At 29.2% G+C, this 23,251-nt stretch overlaps 5 protein-coding genes across 5 annotated transcripts; 2 read left to right on the plus strand and 3 right to left on the minus strand.

Annotated features, from left to right (window-relative positions):
* Positions 1–13,962, plus strand: PGO_110440 (hypothetical protein, conserved; the record flags this gene model as incomplete). Its single annotated transcript, XM_028688383.1, has 4 exons — positions 1–878; positions 1,035–2,061; positions 3,645–3,712; positions 3,915–13,962. 4 exons carry the CDS (start codon positions 1–3, stop codon positions 13,960–13,962), a joined length of 12,021 nt encoding a protein of 4,006 aa, XP_028544184.1.
* A 568-nt stretch (positions 13,963–14,530) lies between these two features.
* Positions 14,531–14,974, minus strand: PGO_110450 (hypothetical protein, conserved; the record flags this gene model as incomplete). The annotated part of the gene is made up of 1 exon (XM_028688384.1): positions 14,531–14,974. One exon carries the CDS (start codon positions 14,972–14,974, stop codon positions 14,531–14,533), a length of 444 nt encoding a protein of 147 aa, XP_028544185.1.
* Positions 14,975–16,516: 1,542 nt separating this feature from the next.
* On the minus strand, positions 16,517–17,093 carry PGO_110460 (hypothetical protein, conserved; the record flags this gene model as incomplete). The annotated part of the gene is made up of 2 exons (XM_028688385.1): positions 16,517–16,792; positions 16,986–17,093. The coding sequence occupies 2 exons, from the start codon at positions 17,091–17,093 to the stop codon at positions 16,517–16,519; spliced, it is 384 nt and encodes a 127-aa protein (XP_028544186.1).
* Positions 17,094–18,602: 1,509 nt separating this feature from the next.
* On the minus strand, positions 18,603–18,872 carry PGO_110470 (hypothetical protein, conserved; the record flags this gene model as incomplete). Its single annotated transcript, XM_028688386.1, has 1 exon — positions 18,603–18,872. One exon carries the CDS (start codon positions 18,870–18,872, stop codon positions 18,603–18,605), a length of 270 nt encoding a protein of 89 aa, XP_028544187.1.
* A 2,075-nt stretch (positions 18,873–20,947) lies between these two features.
* On the plus strand, positions 20,948–21,889 carry PGO_110480 (ubiquitin-60S ribosomal protein L40; the record flags this gene model as incomplete). Its single annotated transcript, XM_028688387.1, has 2 exons — positions 20,948–21,154; positions 21,710–21,889. The coding sequence occupies 2 exons, from the start codon at positions 20,948–20,950 to the stop codon at positions 21,887–21,889; spliced, it is 387 nt and encodes a 128-aa protein (XP_028544188.1).
* Positions 21,890–23,251: the final 1,362 nt, after the last annotated feature.

Below are 23,251 nucleotides of genomic sequence, written 5' to 3' on the forward strand. Positions count from 1 at the left end.
ATGTATCAGAACAAGGAAAAAAAAGATCATGAAGAGGAGGGGAAAAGAAGTATAGGGATAAAAAATCCATCTGGTCACAGGAATAAAAAATACGGAAGAAATATAAAACATGCTCCACCAGTGTATAACAACAGATATATAAACAAATTTCATAAGCGAAACAATGATTTAAGGATAAAGAAAGGGAATAATGGAATGATGACTTTTAGTAATTTGTCCCTAAATAGTTGTCATCATAATGTTAAAGGAGATAATATAAAAGTTAATCAAGTATATTTTAATAAAAATAATATGAACAGGAATAATAAAGATATTTTAAGAACAAGTGTGTACAAAAAAAATTATTTGGGGCAGGATAATATTAACTATAACAGTTTTATAAATTCACAAACACCTATATGTTCATTACATATCGAGAAAACAGAAGATGATATAAAAAATCAAATAAAATATAATGAAACTGTTTACCTAAGCAATCATAAACATATTGTTAAAGAAGTAACTAATTCCAGTTACCCTTCATTTGTTGAAGAAATTAATTTTACCAACAATTTAGTTCAATTATCTGCAATTCTCATTCTCTCAAATAATGATAAAATTTTCAACAATTTAGAATTTGAGGGAAAAACTACCCCATCACCTAATGAATGCAATCTAAGCATCTATGTTAATGTTATGAACAAATATACTTCTCAATATTATAAGCAGTTGCACCCTGTCTCATATAATTTTAAAAACAGACTTTTGTTTGCCATACCAAGCACATTAGCCATTGTTGATTCCTCTCTGCTAATAGATAAAATAATCATTAAAGGAAATTTTAAGGCGATTTCCCTAATTGTACTTGGTCAAATTGAGGAAATAAGTGACAATTTAATGTAAGTTTATGTATCTATTTATGCATATAAATTGCCTGAATTTGGATGTGCCTATTTATTTTTGTGTATAAATTTTGTTATTTCACCATTCTGTTAGTGCATATTTCATCTTTTTTTTTCTTTTTATTTTTTTCTCCAATTCATTGTGATTCTCAGATCCTACCGCGAAAACTTTTACGACAGCAATTTAAGAAGCAAAATAAATGAAGATACACTAGATGTGGAAAACATAGATATGGAAAAGGATGATATGTATATCCCCAAGAAACCAGTTGACATCAGAACTTATAACATTAACACATTGATAGAAGAGAAACTAATTTCAAAGCAACCAAACAATGAGTATTATTTTAACAAAATCGAATGGCCTTATGAAGTTCAAACGAATGAACAGAATGAAACCTACGAATCGCAAGAACTAGACCAACTTCAAAATTTGTCCAATTTGCTTGAAGAACAGTTTTTAAATAACAACATGTACCAAAGTGAAAACTTGAACCTCGAGTACACAAATAGGGAGAAAAAAAATAAAACCGATCAAAATTCTAACAACACAAATGAGAAGGAAAATGAGGAAGAAATAAAAGGTGAAAACAATAAAATGGAAAAATCAGAACAGCTGCAAAATAACAGCAGTGATAATAGCATAAGTATGAATTTAGAAGAAAATGAAACAAAATCTTCCAATAAAAAAAACACCATGGTATATTTCGTCCCACCAAACAACGAGCTCATAATAAAAATATTAAACGCGTTTACAGAAATGTATAAAGTAAAAAAACGAATTTTTAAAAACAAGTTGTTACTTTATAAAAAAATTATTAAATATGGAATCATGTGGATGTTTTATATTTACAATAATATAAAACAAGATCAAGATGATTTCTTTTTGAATTATGCTAGATATACAGAAATTAAAATTTATGATATATTAGGATGCTTGTTATTGCTTAGAAGATGTGCATTATATTCTGAATTAGTTAAAGATATAATACATATGAATTTCAACTCGCATATGATATATTTGGATCAACAATGCCCCCATGTCTTAATCAATTTAGTCAATATGCTTACTATTAATAACATTTATTTTTTTTCATCATGGAAAATAAAAACTTCTATACTAAAAACGCTCATTGCCCTAATATCTGATGCTTACGTTATGAGCCATTTTTGTAATTATGTAAGTTGAAAAATGGAAAAAAAAAAAAAAAAAAAAAAAGCAATGCAATGAAAGAAAAGAAAAGAAAAAAAAAAAAAAACTGAGAGAGTTATATCCTACTATGCAACAACTTTATAATGTGTGTTTCCTATTGCTCCTCCCTTCCCTATTTCCTGAGCACCCATGCTTTTGTCCATATGTATATATACATTTATATTCTTTTATGTAGTATAGTTAGAAAATTTTTCTTCTTTCACTTTTCATGTTTGCCCCCCTCTATACATGATTTCCCCTGAGAATTACATGAACAACTTCCAATAATATGATAGCTTGTCTCACGTTCTATCCATTTTTGTTTATGTATATTGCACACGTATAAAAGGAGAATTTTTTTTTACCTTTTTTCACAAATTTATCTTCTTTCCGATATCCCAGCGCAACCCTCCCTCCACCACCTTGTTGTTATTTTCCCGTACAGGAGAATAGTGACATTTATGTGTGTACATTCATGTACATACATTATTACTCCATTTGACAAAAATATTATATTTGTTTTAGTTGATCTGCACGTTTGTTTATATATACAACCTTTCCATTCATTTATTTTTTTTTTTTGTCATTATTTTTTTTAATTTGTCAATGTTTTTGTTTTTGTTTTTTTTTTTTTTTTTCCACTTGCCACATAATATTCCATATGACGTGATTTTATTTTCACATGAAACGAATATAATACGTCATCGCTCTAATAATACCGCCTCCCCCCTTAGTATCTTTTATATAGAATATATTTTTCTTATTTTTTCTACCATACAACGGTAGAGTGATAAATATTGTCAACATAGTTTAAATGATTCATTTGAATTTTCTTTTTTGTTTTATCTATCATTATTTGACATTTTTTTTTTGTTTTTTTTGTTTTTTTTTTTTTTTTATATCGAAGAAGTGTTGATGTCTTTTTTGTAAACATGGAAAACCTTTCACACATATATTACCGATGTATTTATTTGTGCTCCATTTTATACGTTTCAATCTTTTTTTTCTTTTCTTTTTTTTTTTTTTTTTTTTTTTTTTTTTTATTTTTTTTTTTTTTTTTTTTTTTTTTTTTTTTTTTTTTTTTTTTGGTTCGCAAAACACATTGCGAAATGGATAAGAAGGCACATTTTAAAACTTTAGTCGAAAATATAGGTTCATGTCGAATTTGTATATTTATTAAGTTAACAGATATAGAAGAGGGGGAGGGTTAGAAAGTGCTCAAGTGATTTATTCTTTGGGTATCCTTAATTTTTTTTTTTTTGCAATTTCCATGATTTTATTCTAGTTTTTTGATGCCCACATTGTGACTTCCTTTTTTTTTTTTTTTTCTTTTTCTTTTTTTGAGTCCGTGCAAGGAGAAAAACAATTATTAGATATGGAATACTATGTGCCGTTCTGTATCCATAACGTGAATATGTATATACACATGATAAACTAATATTTGCATTTCGTTTGTACATTTATCATTTGCTCATTAAGTAGAATAGGATAAGAGGGAGGTGGGAAGAAAAAATATGTTAACTTTATATTATATTTTACATTTTTTTTTTTTTTTTTTTTTTCCACTCCAGGTGGATGAAAATGGAGATACCCCATACCAAAAGTTGTTAAAGTTGTCTTCAAGTAATAAAATGAAAAGGTAAGAAAATTATTTTTGTCTTAGTATGACGACTGTGTTTGTTTTGTATATTGGCCTTAAAATATCTACAAATTTGAAGTTTTTTTTTTTTTTTTTTTTTTTTTTTTTTTTTTTTTTTTTTTTTTTTTCCTCCTTTACATCTCACATGCACTACATGACCCCTACAATTTCCTCCCCACATTGTTGTCACATCTCCCTTCAGCTACAACACCAAGAGACTGCTTGGAATTATCTTGTGCAGAGTGAAGTTATATGAACAGATTAGGAGCTTCGAACAAACCATTATGCAAATTATAGTACATAGAAGAAAGTACGAGAAGAATCTGTTTAATGAAATTGTTACATTAAAGATAATACACGAATTGAAAAATGTACACAAGGAATTATTTCAACATAGTTGTAGGCCTGAGAGTAAAAATAGTTGTTATGATGAACTGTATGAAGACGAAATTTTTATTTTTGATGAAGAAAAGAAAAAGACGAAGAATTATTATATACACAAATTACATAATTATGTAATTTCATATCTACAAAGAAATAAATTTTTTATTCTTTTTCTCTATATTTTAAAAGAATTTGAAGAGTATTTAAAAAATACATTATTTTTAAATTCGTATGATATTTCATTCGTAACAGTTGTGAACGACTTTTTATTTTATATCCTCAACTGTTCAGGTGGAATTCATTTATTAATAAGTTACAATTTCACGTTGTTTGAAAAATTGTATAAAAACATGTGTCTAATTATAAATAAAAAAATGAAAGACTTAAATTGCAAAATGAAGGACTTAGGCAAAGGTCAAAAGAATGACAAAACTGAGGAAAAAATAAGCGACACAATCAAAATTAAAAATACTAACAACAATGAACTTGCAAATGATCCAGAGAAAAGTCAACTATTTAAAAATATATCAAACGAATCAGCTTACAATTCCTACGACACAGTACACCAAACCAAATGTAATAGAGCAGGTTATCCAAATGAAAATAATATATATTCCAACGAATTTGAAGACCCGTATAGCGAAAATAGCAAAATGATGAAGGGTGCAAAACATATGCCTGAGGTCGAAGATGCAGTAGGAGCAGGAGCAGGAGGTGGTAGTGCATCTACAAGTGGTAAAGGTGATGGACCCATCGCAAGTGTAACAAATTTTATGTCAACCAATCATGTTTGCGAAAAAAATGAGGAACTGAATAATAACGGTGCAGAAAATCAGAAATACGATTTCATATTTAACGAGAAAAACTTTTTTTATGACAATTGCAAGTGTATTTGTACATACAATGACATACTAAGAAATAAGGATATTTCAGATCATTTATATTTGGACGGATTTAACTATAAAGAAATGAAAAATGCACGAAATTATTGTTCATATATATTATGTGCGCTAAAAACATTTTTTAAAACGAATTTATTAATTGAATTGTTTTTTAATTCTGGAGATAATATATCCCTTGAGCATTTAAAATATTTTAATGTTCTCAGTTCATACCCACTTCCCAAATTGGCTCTTTTTAATAATTATAATTTTTATCATTTCTTCTTACATCTAATACATCTGTTTTATTATTTTATTTATTTGGAAAAATTATATGAAGAAGGTGTTACAAATGAAGATTCAGCAATAAAAGGAATCGCATATGTAAACATGGGGAATGAAAGAGAAAAGTCAACAAGTACAGAAAAGGAAAGTGAAAAGATACCGACAGGACCAACTTGCAATTCCAACACATTGAACGATTTAGAAAAAGAATCCTCACATGGAAATAGAAACATATCAAATAATATGAAAAACAATCAACACTTAAATAAGAACACAAACGAATGCATCTTAGTGACCATTCGTTACCTCCTTGGAATCATTCATAATTTAATTTTTTACGATGAATCTGGACATTATATACATCACTTGGGGTACTCCATATTTGTGTGCTTAGAAGAGATAAAAAACATCACTGGTGGTAATATAAAAAAGAATAAAGATTATTCCTTTGGTAGTTTAAATAATAAAAACATAAATAAAATCATGCTAAAGGATTATATATGTAGTGATAAGTTCTTTTATAATAACTACATCTATTTGTATGATAATTTGAAAGGATTATATTCTGACCTATATCGTTATGAAAAGAAAAAATTTTTTGAACTTGGAACAAGTAGAAAGAAGGAACTATATGAAAATAGTCTTCATACAATCTTCAATAATATGAGTAGAGGAACAGTACCAATCGGTGAAACTTTGGATGAATGGCGTAACATACCTCAACAAGTTGACGATGCAACTGAACAGAGATATGATGGAGATTATGAATCTAAATCTGATTTCATCAAAAGGAGAGAATCGAATTTTCCAGTTCGAAATTTAATAGATCAAATTAAAGAACGAATAAGTAAAAAAGAAAATATGTACCAAAATTTACCACCCCTAAAATCAAATTATATACCCAATGTGACAAAAATTATTGAAAGCTGCAATTTGGAAAAAGATAATAAATACATGTTGAAAAAATCAAAAGAATTAAATAACTATAATTGTAAACTCAACAACGATATATATATAAACAATGCTTCCAAAAATTGTACACGTTTGGGTAGTAGTAGTAGTACCACAAATCATCAGTATGTAGAATTACTAGAAGAGTTGGATGATAATAATACCATTTCACAAATTTTTTCTACAAGTAAAAAAATAAACACAACCACATACCCATTTTTGTCACTAAACTTGTTGTATTATTACATGAACTTGTGTTCAAACCTAAACTATTTTGTTACATTGTTTGATGAAAATGGGAGTACAGAAAAAGGCATAATGGAACCTCAAGGACAAGAAAAATCCATGATGAATAAAGAACATGATAATTTCCTTTACCTCACCAATGAGGGTATTTTTTATAAGGACCAGCAAGTATGTTGCAAGAATTATATATTCATAAAGAATGATAAAATTGATGAGACAAATAAACCAATAAAGTATGAAAGTATGACGACACGTGGTAACCATAAATATATGGATAAACATTCCATGAATAATGATTATATACCTTATGAAAATGCGAAAGAAAAAAAAATATATAATAAAATACAATCAGAAGAACATTCCTTTTTGACATCAGCAAATTATATGAGAAAATATGAACATGGAAATTTTAAAAATATTGGATCATTATTATATCTTGAAAATAATCTTGAATTTATAATAAAATTAATAACTAAATGTATTTTTTATTTAAATGGAAATATATTCAAATTAGCATTATTAAATTTTAACAAAATGAGTGGAAAAATACTATATAAAATTTTAAAAAATAGGTTAAAAACTTTATACCTAGTTAAATCGATTTTAAATATTCTTTTTAATTTCTTCTACAATTTAACAGACAATTCAAATTCCATTTCATTAAAATCGTATAGAAATAATGAACTTTTCTACGCTTTACTTTATTTATTAAATAAGTTGCTAAGTTTTACCGATTGGCTCGGATCAAATAACATAACGGAATATAATCATCACACATCTATATTCCTTTTAAGATATAATATTATTTACATGTTAAGAATTTTTTATTTATGGTTTAACAAAACATCAGATAATCAAACTTTTCTTTTTCGTTCTGTAATAAAATACACAAGAATTCTTCCTTCCTTTAGTACATCTGGTATGCTTTTGATTCTAGCCTTCTTTGATTTCAAAAATATTTTCCCCGATTATATTTATTCCTTTTTTCTTGCCAATAATTTGAAAGGCATATGTTACGACAGCTGTGACAACAGTACATCACAGGCTCAGTTGACCAGAGAACAACACCAGAACTACATTCAGGAGGAGGCATATCAACAGGAGGAGATGAAGCTCGATGACTCAGAGTTCGAGTACAGTCAAGATGCAGAAGTGGACGAAGTGCTAGATGCTGAAGTGGACGAAGTGCTAGAGGAAGAAATGGGCGAAGTGGTAGAAGCAGAAGTGGACGAGGTGGCAGATGCAGAAGTGGACGAGGTGGCAGATGCAGAAGTGGACGAGGTGGCAGATGCAAAAATGGATCAAGAAGACAATATCTGTGTTGTAGAGAAACATAGTCAGGTGGAGGAAGCTAACCAGGTAGGGGGAAGCCCAAAAAAAATTAGAGGTAGAAAACGAAGAAAAAATCTAAATAATAACAAGAATGTTCAAGAAATGGTTACATCTTCCCAATGTGATGTAGTAGAACACAAGGAAGTAGAAGATACATCGAAAGAGAAATTGACAAATAACAATAACCCTGTATCAGAGAATATAACGAATGATAACATAGCACATTCTGAAGGTCTGATACCAAACAGATTTTCGTACATGGATCAAAAGAAAAATTATGGAAATTTCTCTAGCAAAAATAAATATCCCATTTCTACGTATAACAAAAGGATCATATGCAGAAACAATCGCAATGTATTTGACCATTATATACAAATTCTGAATCAACCCCGTGACAGCTTCCTAAGTGACATGGAGGATGAGGAACAAGAGCAGGATGAACAGAATATATCAGAGCAACATGCTGAAGGCGAAACACTTATGAATCGAAGGAGTGAAACAGAGCAACGAATGGAAGGATCGCCTGAAATCATATCTAATGATGACTCGAATTACCATTATTATGCAAAAAATTCAAAGGATAAACTTATGGGTGATAAAAGCACAGATAATTGTAGGAAAACGAATGATATATCCTATAGTGAAGAAATGAATGCAGAAGAAAATGGAATACATAAGAAGAACCCCAAGTTAGAATTATATACAGATCCAATCATCGATATGAAGAACGAACTAAATGAGGAAACGAACGAAGGAAGAAGAAGCTTGGAGAGGGTTGTCCTATATTGTAAACTGGATGATACATTTCAAACAAAGGAAGATAAAACCTTATATCTATGCTGTGATATAAATATAAAGAAGCGAATTTTAAGTGAATATGAATGTGAACAATTTCGAGTTCTGAATTTAACGCATTCAACAGATGATTATGAAGAAATACTGGATGGAGAAAGAAAAAACATGGATCAAGTGCTTTATTATAACAACAAATCCATGATAGGAAATCTGTCACTTAACTTTAGTGATGTGGAAGAAGAGGAGAATAAAGGAAATAATAATAAAAACAAGAATAGTAATAATATTAATAATAATAGTAATAGTAATATGGATTCAAAAAGTCATAACAATTTTGACATATTAGATAATGATATTTTGTCAAAAAATTATATTGGAAATAACTTAAAAGGAATTTCATTTCTATCTACGTATAAAGTTCCATTTAAGAAATGCAAGGACACATCAAATTCTTATAACAGCAAAGACAAAAATATGCAGTGGTGGGGGGCGGAGGGAAACACCTCATTTTTATCTCCTCTTCAATCAAAGGGTAAAAGTGATAATGAGGATCGATTCCTTCAAAATCATTTTTCTTTCAATAATTTTAAATATAATGCGAATGAAATAATTTCAAAGGACAAACTGAATAATAGTGAGGATTACGATCACGATCTGTATTACTCAAGTCATGGAGAAAAAAGAGAAGGAAAAGAAGATAATCGTCGCATATGGAAAGAGGAATCTGAACTGATAATAGATGGAAGACAAGGGAATAAGAGAATCAATGTAATTCCAGATAAATCCATAACTGTTAGCGTGACATGTCCTTATTCAATTAAAAATTTTGTAGAAAATAATGAAGAAAACTATGCAGAATATATCTTAAAGAAACTGAGAAAAAATGAACATTTAATTGAACATCATATTAATATGAACAGATTAAACGAAAGCGAAAAAGAAAAAATACATTTAATAAAAAAAGAATTAAAAATAAGAGAATATACAAATTTTGAAGACTTATGTGATTATATTAATTTTATTATAAGAATAAGTAAAACGAATAATGTAATTGGTCGTTGTTTAAGTACCTATTGCTGTGTTCTTTTGATTAATCATAGAATCCCAATTTTTTCAATTCTTTTTAATCATATTTACAGCATTGTGAACAAACTAAAAAATCTAAATTTGTATAATTCTAATAATAATGATGATCACACTAGTATATGTATGAATAAAATTAATTTCTACTCTTTCTATTCTTACAATAGTACGCAGTTGAAAAATATTTATTATACTTACAATAAGGAAATCTATCATTTGAAAGAGTTATCCAATATTTTTTCATTTCTTCTTGAAATATTTCACATTTGCTTCTTTAACAATTATAAAAATAATTATAACAAGTTAATAAAACTTATTTATCTACCTTGTAAAAAAATGCTTGACATTCTCTATGATCTAATCCATAGTTTGAATGAAGTCTTTCCTCAAGAACTTTTACGATATGTAATAAAACTTTCAGCTACTATTTTTAGAGGTTATAGTTATGTATTATTCGTCTTCTTCAATAAACATGTCATTTTACAAGATCATTTATGCCATCCCCATGGATACACAAATGATTATTCATTATTGCATCTACAAGATTGTCTTTTCATACACAAAAATCAGATTCACGCAAGGAATTTACAAATAGACGAGGATAGCATAAATCAGAGAGAACAAAAGCAATACATAATCGAAAGCACAAATGAAAAATCATTTTACAGCCAAAAAAAAGTCCTTGTGTCATGTCCTAATTATATAAAATATATAAAGTTTTTTTTAAAATATTATTTCGAATTAATAAACACAAAAAATGTGATTGATGATAATAATAAAAAGGAAGTTCTATACAAATATTCACATTACGTGGATCTGAAAACATTACATCTTTGCTTGATAAATATTTACGAAATTGTAAAAAATCGAATTTTTTTTTTTTTCTCCGTCTTTAAAGTTCAAAAGGGACTTGTTAACTTATTTTTTAGATACATACATAAATGTAAAAATGGAAAAAAAAATTGTACACACATATTTGAAAACGAAAGTGGAAGAAACAATGCTAATGCTTCAATGCAAAAAAACATGAACATTTTTCCTGAAATAAGAGAATTGAAAGAAAGAGAATTACCATTCATATACGTGTTCGATTTTTACATAAAAATAAACAAACACATAAACCTTTCATATTTATTAGAATTTTTTACTCTCTTTTTTAACATTATCCAAGATATAGATTACAAAATTATTCAGCTATATCAGTACATAAATGCCACAGATATTATATTAAACATAATTAGTCAAATTATCGATTACAATTTTAATTCCCTCTTCATCCTTCACCACTTGGTTTCTCCAGACCTGTCATTAACAATGCTGTATGTAAACAAAGTTCTAAAAATGCATCACAAGGAAGTGCAGCTTTTCGAAGCAGAACAAGAGAAAGAGGAAAAAGAGGCCACCACACTAAAACACAATAACGATTTAAATGCTCAGTTTAAAAATAGAAGTGTAAATAAAATGGACATTAATGCAAAAAAGAAAACAAAAAAAATATCACACCTTCCGAATGTTAACGATTTTAAAAAGAACTTCTTATCAAATTTTCTGAATAGCCTGGAAAACCTACACCGTTGTATTGTGGACAATCAAATGCATGATAATAAATCTCACTCCAAAAGTGAGTCAAACGATATGAACGTTGACAACTTCCAAAAGAATCGAAGCAACCAATGTGATGCAGATCCTACCCAAAATAACAACAGTGATGTTAACCAATCGAACAATAAAATGAGACAAAATGAAGAAAAGAAGAATAATAACCCTGCCCATATAAATGGTAACATATCCATTGATAACATTGCAGGAAATTACACGAAAATATCCATACTTCATCTCCTATCAAACACTGTTTTAAATCTAATTCAAAAAGTAAAGTTAATTAAACAAAGAGTACTTGTTTTAAACACATGCTATGTCCCTGCAATAACGTTTAAGAATTTCCTTCTCTTTTTGTGCTATGATTTGAATGAGTTAAAAAAATTCTACAGGTCACAGAATTCTAAAAGAAGTTTCTCAGAGGCACAAGAATTATGTACTGAATTTATTGAAAACAGAAGACGACGAACTGATGGAGCAGAAACTATCATCTCCTCTGAAATGGTAGACAAACAAATAAAAAAACACTCTGAGGAGGATGCGAAAAACACAGGAGAGGAGGAGAAGGAGGAGGAGAAGGAGGAGGAGAAGGAGGAGGAGAAGGAGGAGGAGAAGGAGGAGGAGAAGGAGGAGGAGAAGGAGGAGGAGAAGGTGGAGAAGAAGAAGAAGAAGGGGGATAATGGTCCCAATACGAAAGAGGAAATTTGCAAAGGTGAAGAATATAAAAAAACAGGACCCACCAATCTGGTAGAAGTAACTAAATTGAATGATGTGAATAAGACTATTATAAAAAAATTGGAATCCAAAGATTATTCTTTTTTCTTTGATTACATTTTTAACGACATGGATTTTACTCTAAATAATCAATTTTTATTTAAAAAATTAAGCCATATTTTTTACTCTCCATATATTCTTAACAAAGTAACAAAGTCTTTTGAATCCCACCAACATTTAGATAACAACTATTTAATAACAGTAAAAAATATGAATGCAAATAATTTTATGCCTTCAGTTAATAAAAAGTTGTATGACTACTGTTCCCATCTATTTTCGGATATTCAATCAAGGATATATTTAAATGAAAATGATGAAGATAGAAATAATTTTACACTATTTAACGTTTCACAAGAAAGTAAATCAAAAGAAATTGATGAAAGCCATGCCCTATATAATTACATTAACTTACTTAAGGAAGAATACAATAAATTGCAGAAAAAAAAAATGGATGCCACGAATGCTCAGAATACACAGACAAAAACAGTCAAACCATTCAAGAGAAATGACAAAAACAATTTTGAAGATCATTTTAGAAATAGAAAAACCGTTTCCTCACGGGCCCCTTCAAAACACGTAGATGATTATGAGGCTGCCAATGCTGCCACAAGTACAACACCAAATGAGGCGAAAAATAAGGGAAAAGAAAACGAAAAAGAAAACGAAAAAGAAAACGAAAAAGACAACGAAAAAGAAAAAAAAAAGGAAAATGAAACAGAAAACGAAAACGAGCAAATTGTTAAAGAAATTAATGAAAATTCTATTGAGAGCACAAACAAAGGTGATATCAAAACTGTTCCAAAAGGTGGACTAAAAAATACTTCTAGAAAAAATATGCATCCTCAAAATAAAAACAAAATGAACATTACTCAGAACAAAGTTTACAAAATGAATAACTTAAACAACAGTAGAATTAACACTCACCTTAATGACAACACCCATGGTCATGACATTCCCAACCTGTCCAAAAACATGAACACTATGAAGAACGATATTTACACTACAGCTTCAGTGGAAATGTCTAACAGAAGGAATAACCAGAAGGATTCCAATGTTAGGAGCACTGGTGAATACATTTCCGGAGAAAGCATGGGTGAGTATCAGCATGAGTCGAATTATGATTCCAATTTTGAACCCAATTATGAATCAAACCATGAACCAAATTATGAATCGAACCATGAACCAAATTATGAATCCAACTATGAACCAAATTATGAATCCAACTATGACATCAACTATGAGGCAAACTTGGACAACTACGACATCTACAATCACTACGATCCCAACGATAATATGAATAGTAACAATTACAACATCACTGAAGATGATACGAATCCATATGATCCCAGAAACCATTTTACCAGGGACAATAATGTCGAAAATAATGCATCGAACAAATCAAGTCATCCCAATGACATTTATGACTCGAATTCCTCCATGACCCATAGTTATAACAACCAAAATGATTTCAAAAAAGATAATATAGAAAATAATAATAACTCAAATAATTACCATATAAATATGCATAAGGATAACAATTATGGTATATCATCCCATGATGGAAAAAATATGAACTATATAGAAAGTAATACTATTGTTAATGCTAATGTTAATGTGAATAATATAGGAAACAATGAAAAGGATAATAACAATAATTCTCGAAAAGATGAACATATTGAATCCAACGAAATGGTTAATAAAAATTCCCAGTTCGAAGATTGCACTTGTTACAAATTTAATTTGCTTGGGTGGAAAGAATTTTCAGAAGATGGTCATAAAAATGATTTAGATGTTTGTAAAATTGTAAACAAACCTGTTTTGTTAAGAGATCCAAGAATTAAAATGAAATTTCTTAAAATTCTGGATAGGCATAAAAATATTAAAGATATATTTAAAAAGTTGGGTGTCGACATAAAATGAGCTTGTCAAAAAGAAGAGAAAAAAAAAAAAAAAAAAGAAAAAAATACAAATGAAGAAAAATTCAAGTGTGCAAGAATTTCCCGCTTAGCAAATTTATATAACACATGTGCACTTATATCTCTAATATATCTCATAGTTCATCATATAATTATCCCCAAACCTCCCCATCCTCCCACACAACACCCATGAACAACGCCCAATTTTGCAATTCACGAATTCCGATAGTCTCACAAATACATTCACCCTGCACGGCATTCATTGCATATCGCGTATTTCAAATGAATTTATCACTTACCGCGACGAAAACCACCACTATCCTTTTTTTGAGAATGAACAATTTTAAACGACGCATTCGGGAGAGGGTAAAAGGGAGGACAACCCCTATATGCCAATACCATGTATTCCTTGTTAATCCTATTGTTTTGCTTCACTTCGTTTTGTTTCACACCGTTCTGCTTTTTGCTACATCGTTTTAGTTTATACCGTATTTCATCCCATTTTTTCGAATATCGGCCCCGTGGAAAATCCACAAAAAACCTCTTCATTCGCGACCCTGTTTTTGCCGTCGTCATTTCCTCCACCTTAAATGTTTCGTGTTTAATTCATCATTCGGCTTTAACAATCGCCATACCTGTGGTTTAAATAAATGTAGTTTTGTCTCATATTGCTTTAAAACGTGATTACTTCTTTTTCTATTCGTGTAAGTTAATTTGCTTGCCATTCCGGAATAATTACATAAGGAATAACCTGCCTTCAAAATATGAACAAGCTTTGTCAAAGATATAATAGATGGAGTTATAAATGCCAGTGACTTCATAAATGCCTCTTCATTAAAATTCCCATCCTTCCTTAATTTTTTCAAGTATAATTCTAACGATTTTTCATTATTCAGTGCTGTTGTGTTGAATGGATAAATTAGAGGGTATGCCAATCTGCTCTGCAAAAGGTTTATAAGCATGTTCACGCGACAAATTAGAACAGACAACCTTTTTTCCTTCCCTGTGTAGTTCATCATGTCTTATTTATTTTTATCCTTCTTTTCTTGCAAGTTAATCGAATTGTCAGCCTACACTCTTATCACTGCAAAATCGTGTAACACAAGGAAGAACACACCTATTTTTGCAGTACTAAGGAACACTACATTACCTGTTATTTCTCCGTTCAGAGCATTTTCCAAACAAGTGAAAAAAATTTGCTAAAACTGGAAATTAATGAAATAGAAAAAAAAAAAAAAAAAGTCCTTTCAAATAGGCAATAAAATGTAGACTCCTTTTTTCCTTTAAAAAAAAAAAAAAAACGCAATGGGAATTAAAATTTTTAGAATCATTGTTTTTCTTCCAGCTGAACTGACAGAGTATACCTATCTTCTGAACATTTTTTCTACGTATTTATAATAAATTTTTTTTTTTTTTTTTACGCATATCTAATCAATGCAATTTTTTGAGTTTTCCTATTTGACAAGGTCCTCACAAAGCGTATTCAACGCATTCTTTCTTCATTAAATAGTCCTTAAACCACCTCATAATGAAAAATGTAAAGAAGTACACCTAAAACTTATTATTACACCTGCTTAACACCATCACAATATTTTTTCTGCTCATGCTCTCCCTACCCATATCTTTCAAGCATGTGAAACATTTTTCCTTTTATTCTTTTTTTATTAATAAATGAAGATTTTTCATGTGACACGTGAACCGATTATTGGAACGCATTCTCACATTATTGACAAAGTTGTGAAGTTACACACGAAATGTAAATAATATAATGCAAGAAATAAAAAAAAAAAAAAAAAAAACACGTTTATATATATATATATATATATATATATATATATATATATATATATATATATATATATGCATATGCAACATTGCAAATAATTTTTTTTCTAAAATACACAATTTTATATTTTAATATCACTTAAGGGGGCCACATTTTTGGATTAAAAAATTTTGGAGGACCCTGTCAGTGCCCTCGTCAATTGTTAATGCAATTGTATTGTTATGAAATATATTTGCAAATTCTCCATTACTAATTGGTTAAAAAATAAAAATGATACTATTCTTTTATGATGGAGAATAGAATCCTAAATATAACTTATTGCATTTATTAAGCATACATAAGTACGCGTTTTTCAAGCATATTATTTGGAAAAAATATGTGTATCTGGGGGGGTATCCTTATAATATATAAACAAAGGTGTTCTTTTCTTAACGCTTCAGCATACATTTATGTAGATGTGTGACTATAGTTACGCTGTATTGGATTTTTCCACTCTGTGTATTCAACACTTCCTTAATGAAATATCCTCCATATGTTTGCACATGTTATGTCTTGTTATTGTGAAAATATTCATTTTTTCTAATTTTTCTTTACTAGTAATGCTGACCATGTGGTGAGGAATTCATTTAAAATACCTTCATCCGATTGTGTAGATGGAAGAGCACATTTTTTTTTTTTCCATGTTTTTTGAGTTAGACATTTTATTTTATTTCCTTATGAAGGTAATGATTAGGACTGTTCACTAACAAAGGCTTATACTTCGTAGCACTTTTCAGTGATGTATGTTCCTCAATTCTCTGATCGACTTAAAATCATCATCGGATGCCCCATTATATAGTTTACTACCCAAATGATTTTCTTCTCTTTTTAAAATATGCAATAAGGACTTTGCAGATTCCCTTATTTTCGTATATGCTGCAGATGTTTCCTTAATAGTTCGATCATATTCTAAACGTGTTTGTAGTTTTTTTGTTATACTGTGACAAACTTCTTGTAGCTTTTCGTTTAGCATGGCTATCTCTTTCTGCATTCTTTCTTTGTCCTCTTCCTCATGTTGAATGGAAACAGAAAGGGGGAAGAAAATGAGGTGGGACAAATATGGACAATAAATATGAATAGATGAAAAAATATATTCGCTAAAAATCATGTAGATACAAAAAAAAAAAAAAAAAAAAAACATGCACACACTTGGACAAAAATGTTTAGAAACATTCTCATCGCTCCTTGTTTCATTTGTGTACCTTTAAAATTTGCTCATGTATTTCCTGCCTCTTTATTCTTAGTATCTCAATGCATTTTGACAATTCATCTTCACTTTTTATAAGTGGTGTTGCCTTCTTACGATCCATTTTTTTGTCTCAGTATAAGTGAAATTGTGAAAAAAATTTATCAAAAAAAGATATCTTACGTGTTTTTTTTTTTTTTTTTTTTTTTTTTTTTAAAGTTATTTCATAATTTACACTTATACACATGAGAGTCGTGTTTAATCAAGAACTCTTATATATAAAAGTAATACTACACAAAAGCAGTCATATTATGTAAATACAGAAAAAAAAAAAAAAATGTTTCAAGCTTCAAAAAATGCAAAAACTTATGTATAAGCCGAATCAATGTTTTATAATATGAACAATTGTCTATCTTTTCAGCGAACCATATTAACATGTGCAACCCGTAAACAGATGGAGCGCAATTAAATGAAATGGGACCAAATGTAACGAAATGGAACGTGACTTACGAAACATGTGCGACGAAAAGAAATGCGTGCAGGGGAAGGGCTATAGTTTCCCATTCACAATAAAACCATCGCACAACTTTTTATTTTAAGTTCGTCTATAATTTATTTAACTATTCCTTTTTGCTATGCTATATGATTTCCCTTTGATTCGTTATATTTAGCATTCCTTCGCTTTGCTTTTTTTTTCACAACACACCCATGCACGGCGTTACAATTTACATGTTCCTTCAAAATTTTGTCTAAATGTAAAAAAAAAAGAAAAAAAAAAGTAACCATTGAAAAAGAAACACATTTCATGAAATTTTGTATAAATTTTGACACAATTTTGTGCACAACTGTCGCATTACTTTCTACACCATCGCGATATAAATGTATGATGCATATGCACACAATATTTGCAAATGTTCAGAATTTATACTTTTTTTTTTTTTTTTTTTTTTTTTTTTTTTATGAACAGTTCATAATCTTTTACTCTCGTTTATCACTGAAAAAAAAAAAAAAAAAAAAAAAAAACTGAATGAACAAATTTGTTTACCTTTTTATGAACACAATATATTGGTCACACTTTGATAAAATTTTAATCATATTTTTTTTTTTTTTTTTTCACATTCCTTGAACAGCTAGACAATTTAAAAAAGTAAAAGCTACGCTCGTTACGTAAAATGAACAATTCTGGAAAAACAAACATAAATTCCTGATCCTAATTTAACGAAAAATGGGTGATATGCCAACGTTTTTACCAAAAATTACGAATTATTTAATAGTTTGGACATAACCTTGAGAATGACGCAACAAGATGAAAACTGTTTCTTTTACCATCAATTGCACACATTATGAAAATATATTAAAAATTTGGTGTCATTGTGTTGTAAAATGGGGAATAAAACAGTGTATTCGCAGTACAACTATTGGTAATAATATTCATATTTTATTACTGCGCGTAAAAAAAATCACGTCATTATACAATTGTTACAAATTAAAAATAGGAAATGAAAAAAGAAAAAAAAAAAAAAAAGACAAGGTTGGGGGAAATTAGGCCTCAAAATGGACGACAAAATAAAAAAACAGAGCCAAAAACGAAAATAAAAACAAAAATAGAAACATAAGCATAATAGAGAAACATTCATCTGTTTTTTTCCTCCTTTATCTTTTTAGTAAAGTAATCATTTACGTGAACCATCACGCCCTTGACATGATCCGACAAATTGTTATGGCTAAAGCATATTTCAACACCTTCTTTGCTATTTTGAATGCCTTCGATGGGCCCCACTCCAGATGAGCACTGGAAAACCTTTTCTCCATTAATGAATGTGCTCGACTTAATTAACATTTCGCATTTTTCTTTATCTAGCTTGCTGCTCCCAATGTTTTCGGAATCTCTCGTCGTGTTCATTTTGTTACAATTGTTTCACGTGCATGCATGAGCCCACGCCACACATGGGAATACAAAGTGGTGTGCAATTTTAAATAACTGCGTAACTGTATATACATATAAATATATATACAAATCCAGGAATTTAATGGGTCAGGGTTTCAGCACAAAATTATTTATCCCCTACGTGTCAATAATGATAGTCCAAAATAAGAACATTCGCCCCAATATATATAAAAGAACCTAAGGAAATATAACAAACATGAAATAAGTACCCACCCTCTTGTTCTGTAATATTATTTATACAAATTATAAATTAAAGCGGAAAAAAAAAAAAAAAAGAAGCTATTCTTGCATATATAATGCGGTAATACTATCGCTATTGCTCATCGTGCGTTTTTTCTTGCAAAAATACCGCTTTGAATCCACGTAAAATATGGTTCAGTATATAAAAAGACCAAATGGTTAATTCTGTTAAGACACTTATATTAAAATAAAAAGATACTACACCATTCATTCACTCCCTCAATTATTTTTGCTTCCCTTCGTCCGAGTTTTTAAAATTATACATAAGCCTGAACATAAATTTACGATTTGATTGGGGGGACTATGAAGAACGCCTACTGCAAATGGTGTCTCACGCTTATTAGCGATCATGCTGTGAAATTTGAAAAAAAGAGTTATCAAAATATTCTTTAAGTGGGGCTAGCATATAAGAATGCAGAACACGTGAAGAAAACTGGGATTACTCAAAAGTAGCATATATAACATATAGCAACAAACCGTTACTCATGTTTTGCTGTTCATTTTTTTGTGTTTTTTTCTCCCTATTTTCTCCCCCATTAATCCCACCAAATTCAACGATCTCATAATTTGACTTATAGTCTGAATGTATTTTTTTTTTTTTTTTTCCTTCCCAATATTTTTCCCTTAAAGCAAAGTATATAACAGTTGTTTTTATAAATTCTGCTTTCGACGACAAAATGATGTACATATAAAATGAATAATAATTAGATGACCCATTCGGTCGTTGTATGCAATTTAAGATTCGATCGAATATTTTGTAAGATAAAGGGATGTCCACAATACCCGTATCCTTAAAACAATTCGACAAAGATTTGTGTGAAGAGAAAAAAAAAAAATGTTCAAAAGGGGAACAGTTTATATTTTTACTAATAAACGAATGGGTGAACATAAAATAAAAATCCAGAAACTGGAACCCCTTTTCTAAATATATTATTATTCTTTTTCATAAGTTAAACAACAGTAACAACGAAAATACTACATATACTACAGTACCCCCATTTTTATGCTCTAAAATCAGGTACTGTACTACAATATTTGTACACTCGTATATCTTTTATAATGCCCCCCCAAAATTTGATATTCCTTTTATATACCCACGAGGGCATCACAGAAGGTGATGAAAGTTATTTAAATTTTCGAAAAAAAAAAAATATACATAAGTACGTAAGCAAAGCGTATATTTTATGTTCTGCATATACATTATGTTCTGTACATATGTAATATATATAATGTTTTGCGCACTTTTTTTTTTTTTTTTTTTTTTTTTTATAAATGATATAGTGTAGCATGGCGCACGGTACGAAGTAGTGCATTCGTATACGCATATATAATTGCAATGGTTTATATTATATAGTGGTTTAAAGCTTTTTTTTTTTTTTTTTTTTTTTCTTCTTCAAAATAGGTATGATAAAGCTGAATTTAACCCATTTTTAGGTGCTCTTTATTTTATATAATGTTTTAAACAGAATAAAGGAAAAAGGCCTTTTCCATTTTTACAATAAAAAAATAAATATATTTACATGTACAACACATACATGTAAATTTTTTTTTTTTAAATTAAAAAAAAAAAAAAAAAAAAATTATACAATTTTTACGAACAAAAGTAAACACGCTGGTCAAATTTGTCACATAATAAAAGTATAAAAATATTTTTAATTCTGTGAGAAATAAAAGAACGAGAAAAAAAAAAAAAAAAAAGCGAAAGTTTTAGTTTATCAACCGTACCAGTTTTATCACATTATATTTCCACGAGTACATTTCTCCTTGATATTTTTTCTCTTTTTACCAAAATGCAAATATTCGTAAAAACATTAACCGGAAAAACCATCACCCTTGATGTCGAGTCATCTGATACGATTGAGAATGTTAAGGCAAAAATTCAAGATAAGGAAGGAATTCCACCCGATCAACAGAGATTAATATTTGCAGGAAAACAACTAGAAGATGGCAGAACATTAGCTGACTATAACATTCAGAAGGAGTCCACTTTACATTTGGTAATATATAAAAAAATACATATGTTATATATTAAAGAAAACGAATTTGAAGAGAATGATAAATAAATTCATAATATTTACAATTAAATTTGTCCAGCTATATATATTTTTTCCGAACTTATAAATCCGTTGTGTTGTTTATGTATACATGCCCGCCCATACATCATAACTGCAAATATAATTACATTATGAGCAAGTGTTTATTGCGGACAAAATCGACATATATATATACATATATATATATATATATAACGAATACCTTTATTTATATTCATGTCCAGAAAAAAAATAAAATAAAAAATAAGGAAAGGCATCACACAACATTTATGTATATATTATGTGCATGTATTGTGTGTACGTAAGTGCCCATTTAGCTGCATGGACTCATTTATAAGTACTTTCGTTTCCCCTATCCCATGTTGAGATAATACATGCATTACATTATTATGAGGTGTAGATCCTTTACAGTCGTTTTACAAACCGTGAAACTCAGTTTGACATATTTCTTCCTCACCGTCTACACATGTGCAACATTTCTTCCCCTCCCACACACAGGTGTTGAGACTTAGAGGAGGAGCCATCGAACCATCCCTCGCCCAATTAGCACAAAAATATAATTGTCAAAAATTAATTTGCAGAAAATGCTACGCACGATTGCACCCAAGAGCCACCAATTGTAGAAACAAAAAGTGCGGAAGAACGAATCAATTGAGACCAAAGAAGAAACTCAAGTGAACGATGCGAGGTGGTGTCGTCCATCGGAACGTATATGTGCAGAGGCATGGAAGGTGTGATGTACAGGAACTGCTATCGTACTATAGGAAGGTTTAACAAATATACGTTCGCATCCATTCATATGTATATATGACATATATATATTTTTTTTTATTGTTATTATTTTTTTTTTTTTTTTTTTTTTTACTTATGCATTCATATGAACACGTGGGTAACATATATAACACGCCACCTAAACAGATATACAGAAATACACACACCTTTCATTCTTAAAATGCTTCTTTAAATCATTTCTTTTAATGACGTTCCAAGTACACACCCTATTATATATTTACTTGAGTGACTGTGCGCTACTGAAGATGAGTGCCTTTTTTTTTTTTTTTTTTTTTTCTTTCTAACGGCTTGTTAACATTTTGTACATATAACGATGCGCATGAAACTGTATCAGCATATTAACATAAGGAAAAAAAAACAATGGACGGAATAAAAACTTTAAAAAAAATTTATGATGTGTAAGTTCTTTACAAAGATACATGTGAATCATATATTCGGTTAAACGAAAAAAGGATGAAAGTGAATAAAATAATAAAAGGAAAAAAAAAAAAAAATGTATAATATAGTAATAATAACTTTTGCCACGACTTCCGCTATTATTTGTTATTGTTACTATATAGTAATGATACTAATTTAAAAAAAAGAAAAAAAAAAAAAAAAAAAAAGCATACACGGATAGGAGTAGGAATAATAGAAGTAGGAAAATAGGGATGGAGAAAGTATATGTAAATATGTTATACTTTCTCTAACGCTATTCCCACTTCTATTTTAAACCATATATGCATTATGCATACAAGCGTTTTGGAATATCCACTGTTGTGTATTTTCAAATATAAAATGATTATACATCACAGGTGTAACAAGGAGCTCATAATGTTACAATTTAAAAAAAAAAAAATCAAAAAACTTTTGAGAGGCATGAATGAAGAAAAATGATAAAAAAAAAACGGAGGGGGACAGGTTAAAAGAAAGATGAAACGGGAGGAAAAGTTATTGAAAAAAATAAAAATAAAATAATTCAAATTTGCGTAAACACTATACTTTTTCACACAGGTTACGTAGAGGTGTACTACTAATGCACAAACATACTAAGTGAATAACTGGAGAAGGGGATATACTCAAACAACAAAATGTTATTTTATTTTATTATTTTATTTTTTTATAAATAGTCAAACTCTTTGCAATTTGTAAAACAAACCTATTTTCTAAAATCGTCAAATTGCTAATATAGGTATGTGAAAGTACTATGAGAGTCCCCTGTGTGTGTGAACTAAAACATACCGAATATGCATATGTATAAACACACCT

This window comes from Plasmodium gonderi (genome assembly GCF_002157705.1).
Source record: "Plasmodium gonderi DNA, contig: Chr11, whole genome shotgun sequence".
NCBI lineage: Eukaryota > Apicomplexa > Aconoidasida > Haemosporida > Plasmodiidae > Plasmodium > Plasmodium gonderi.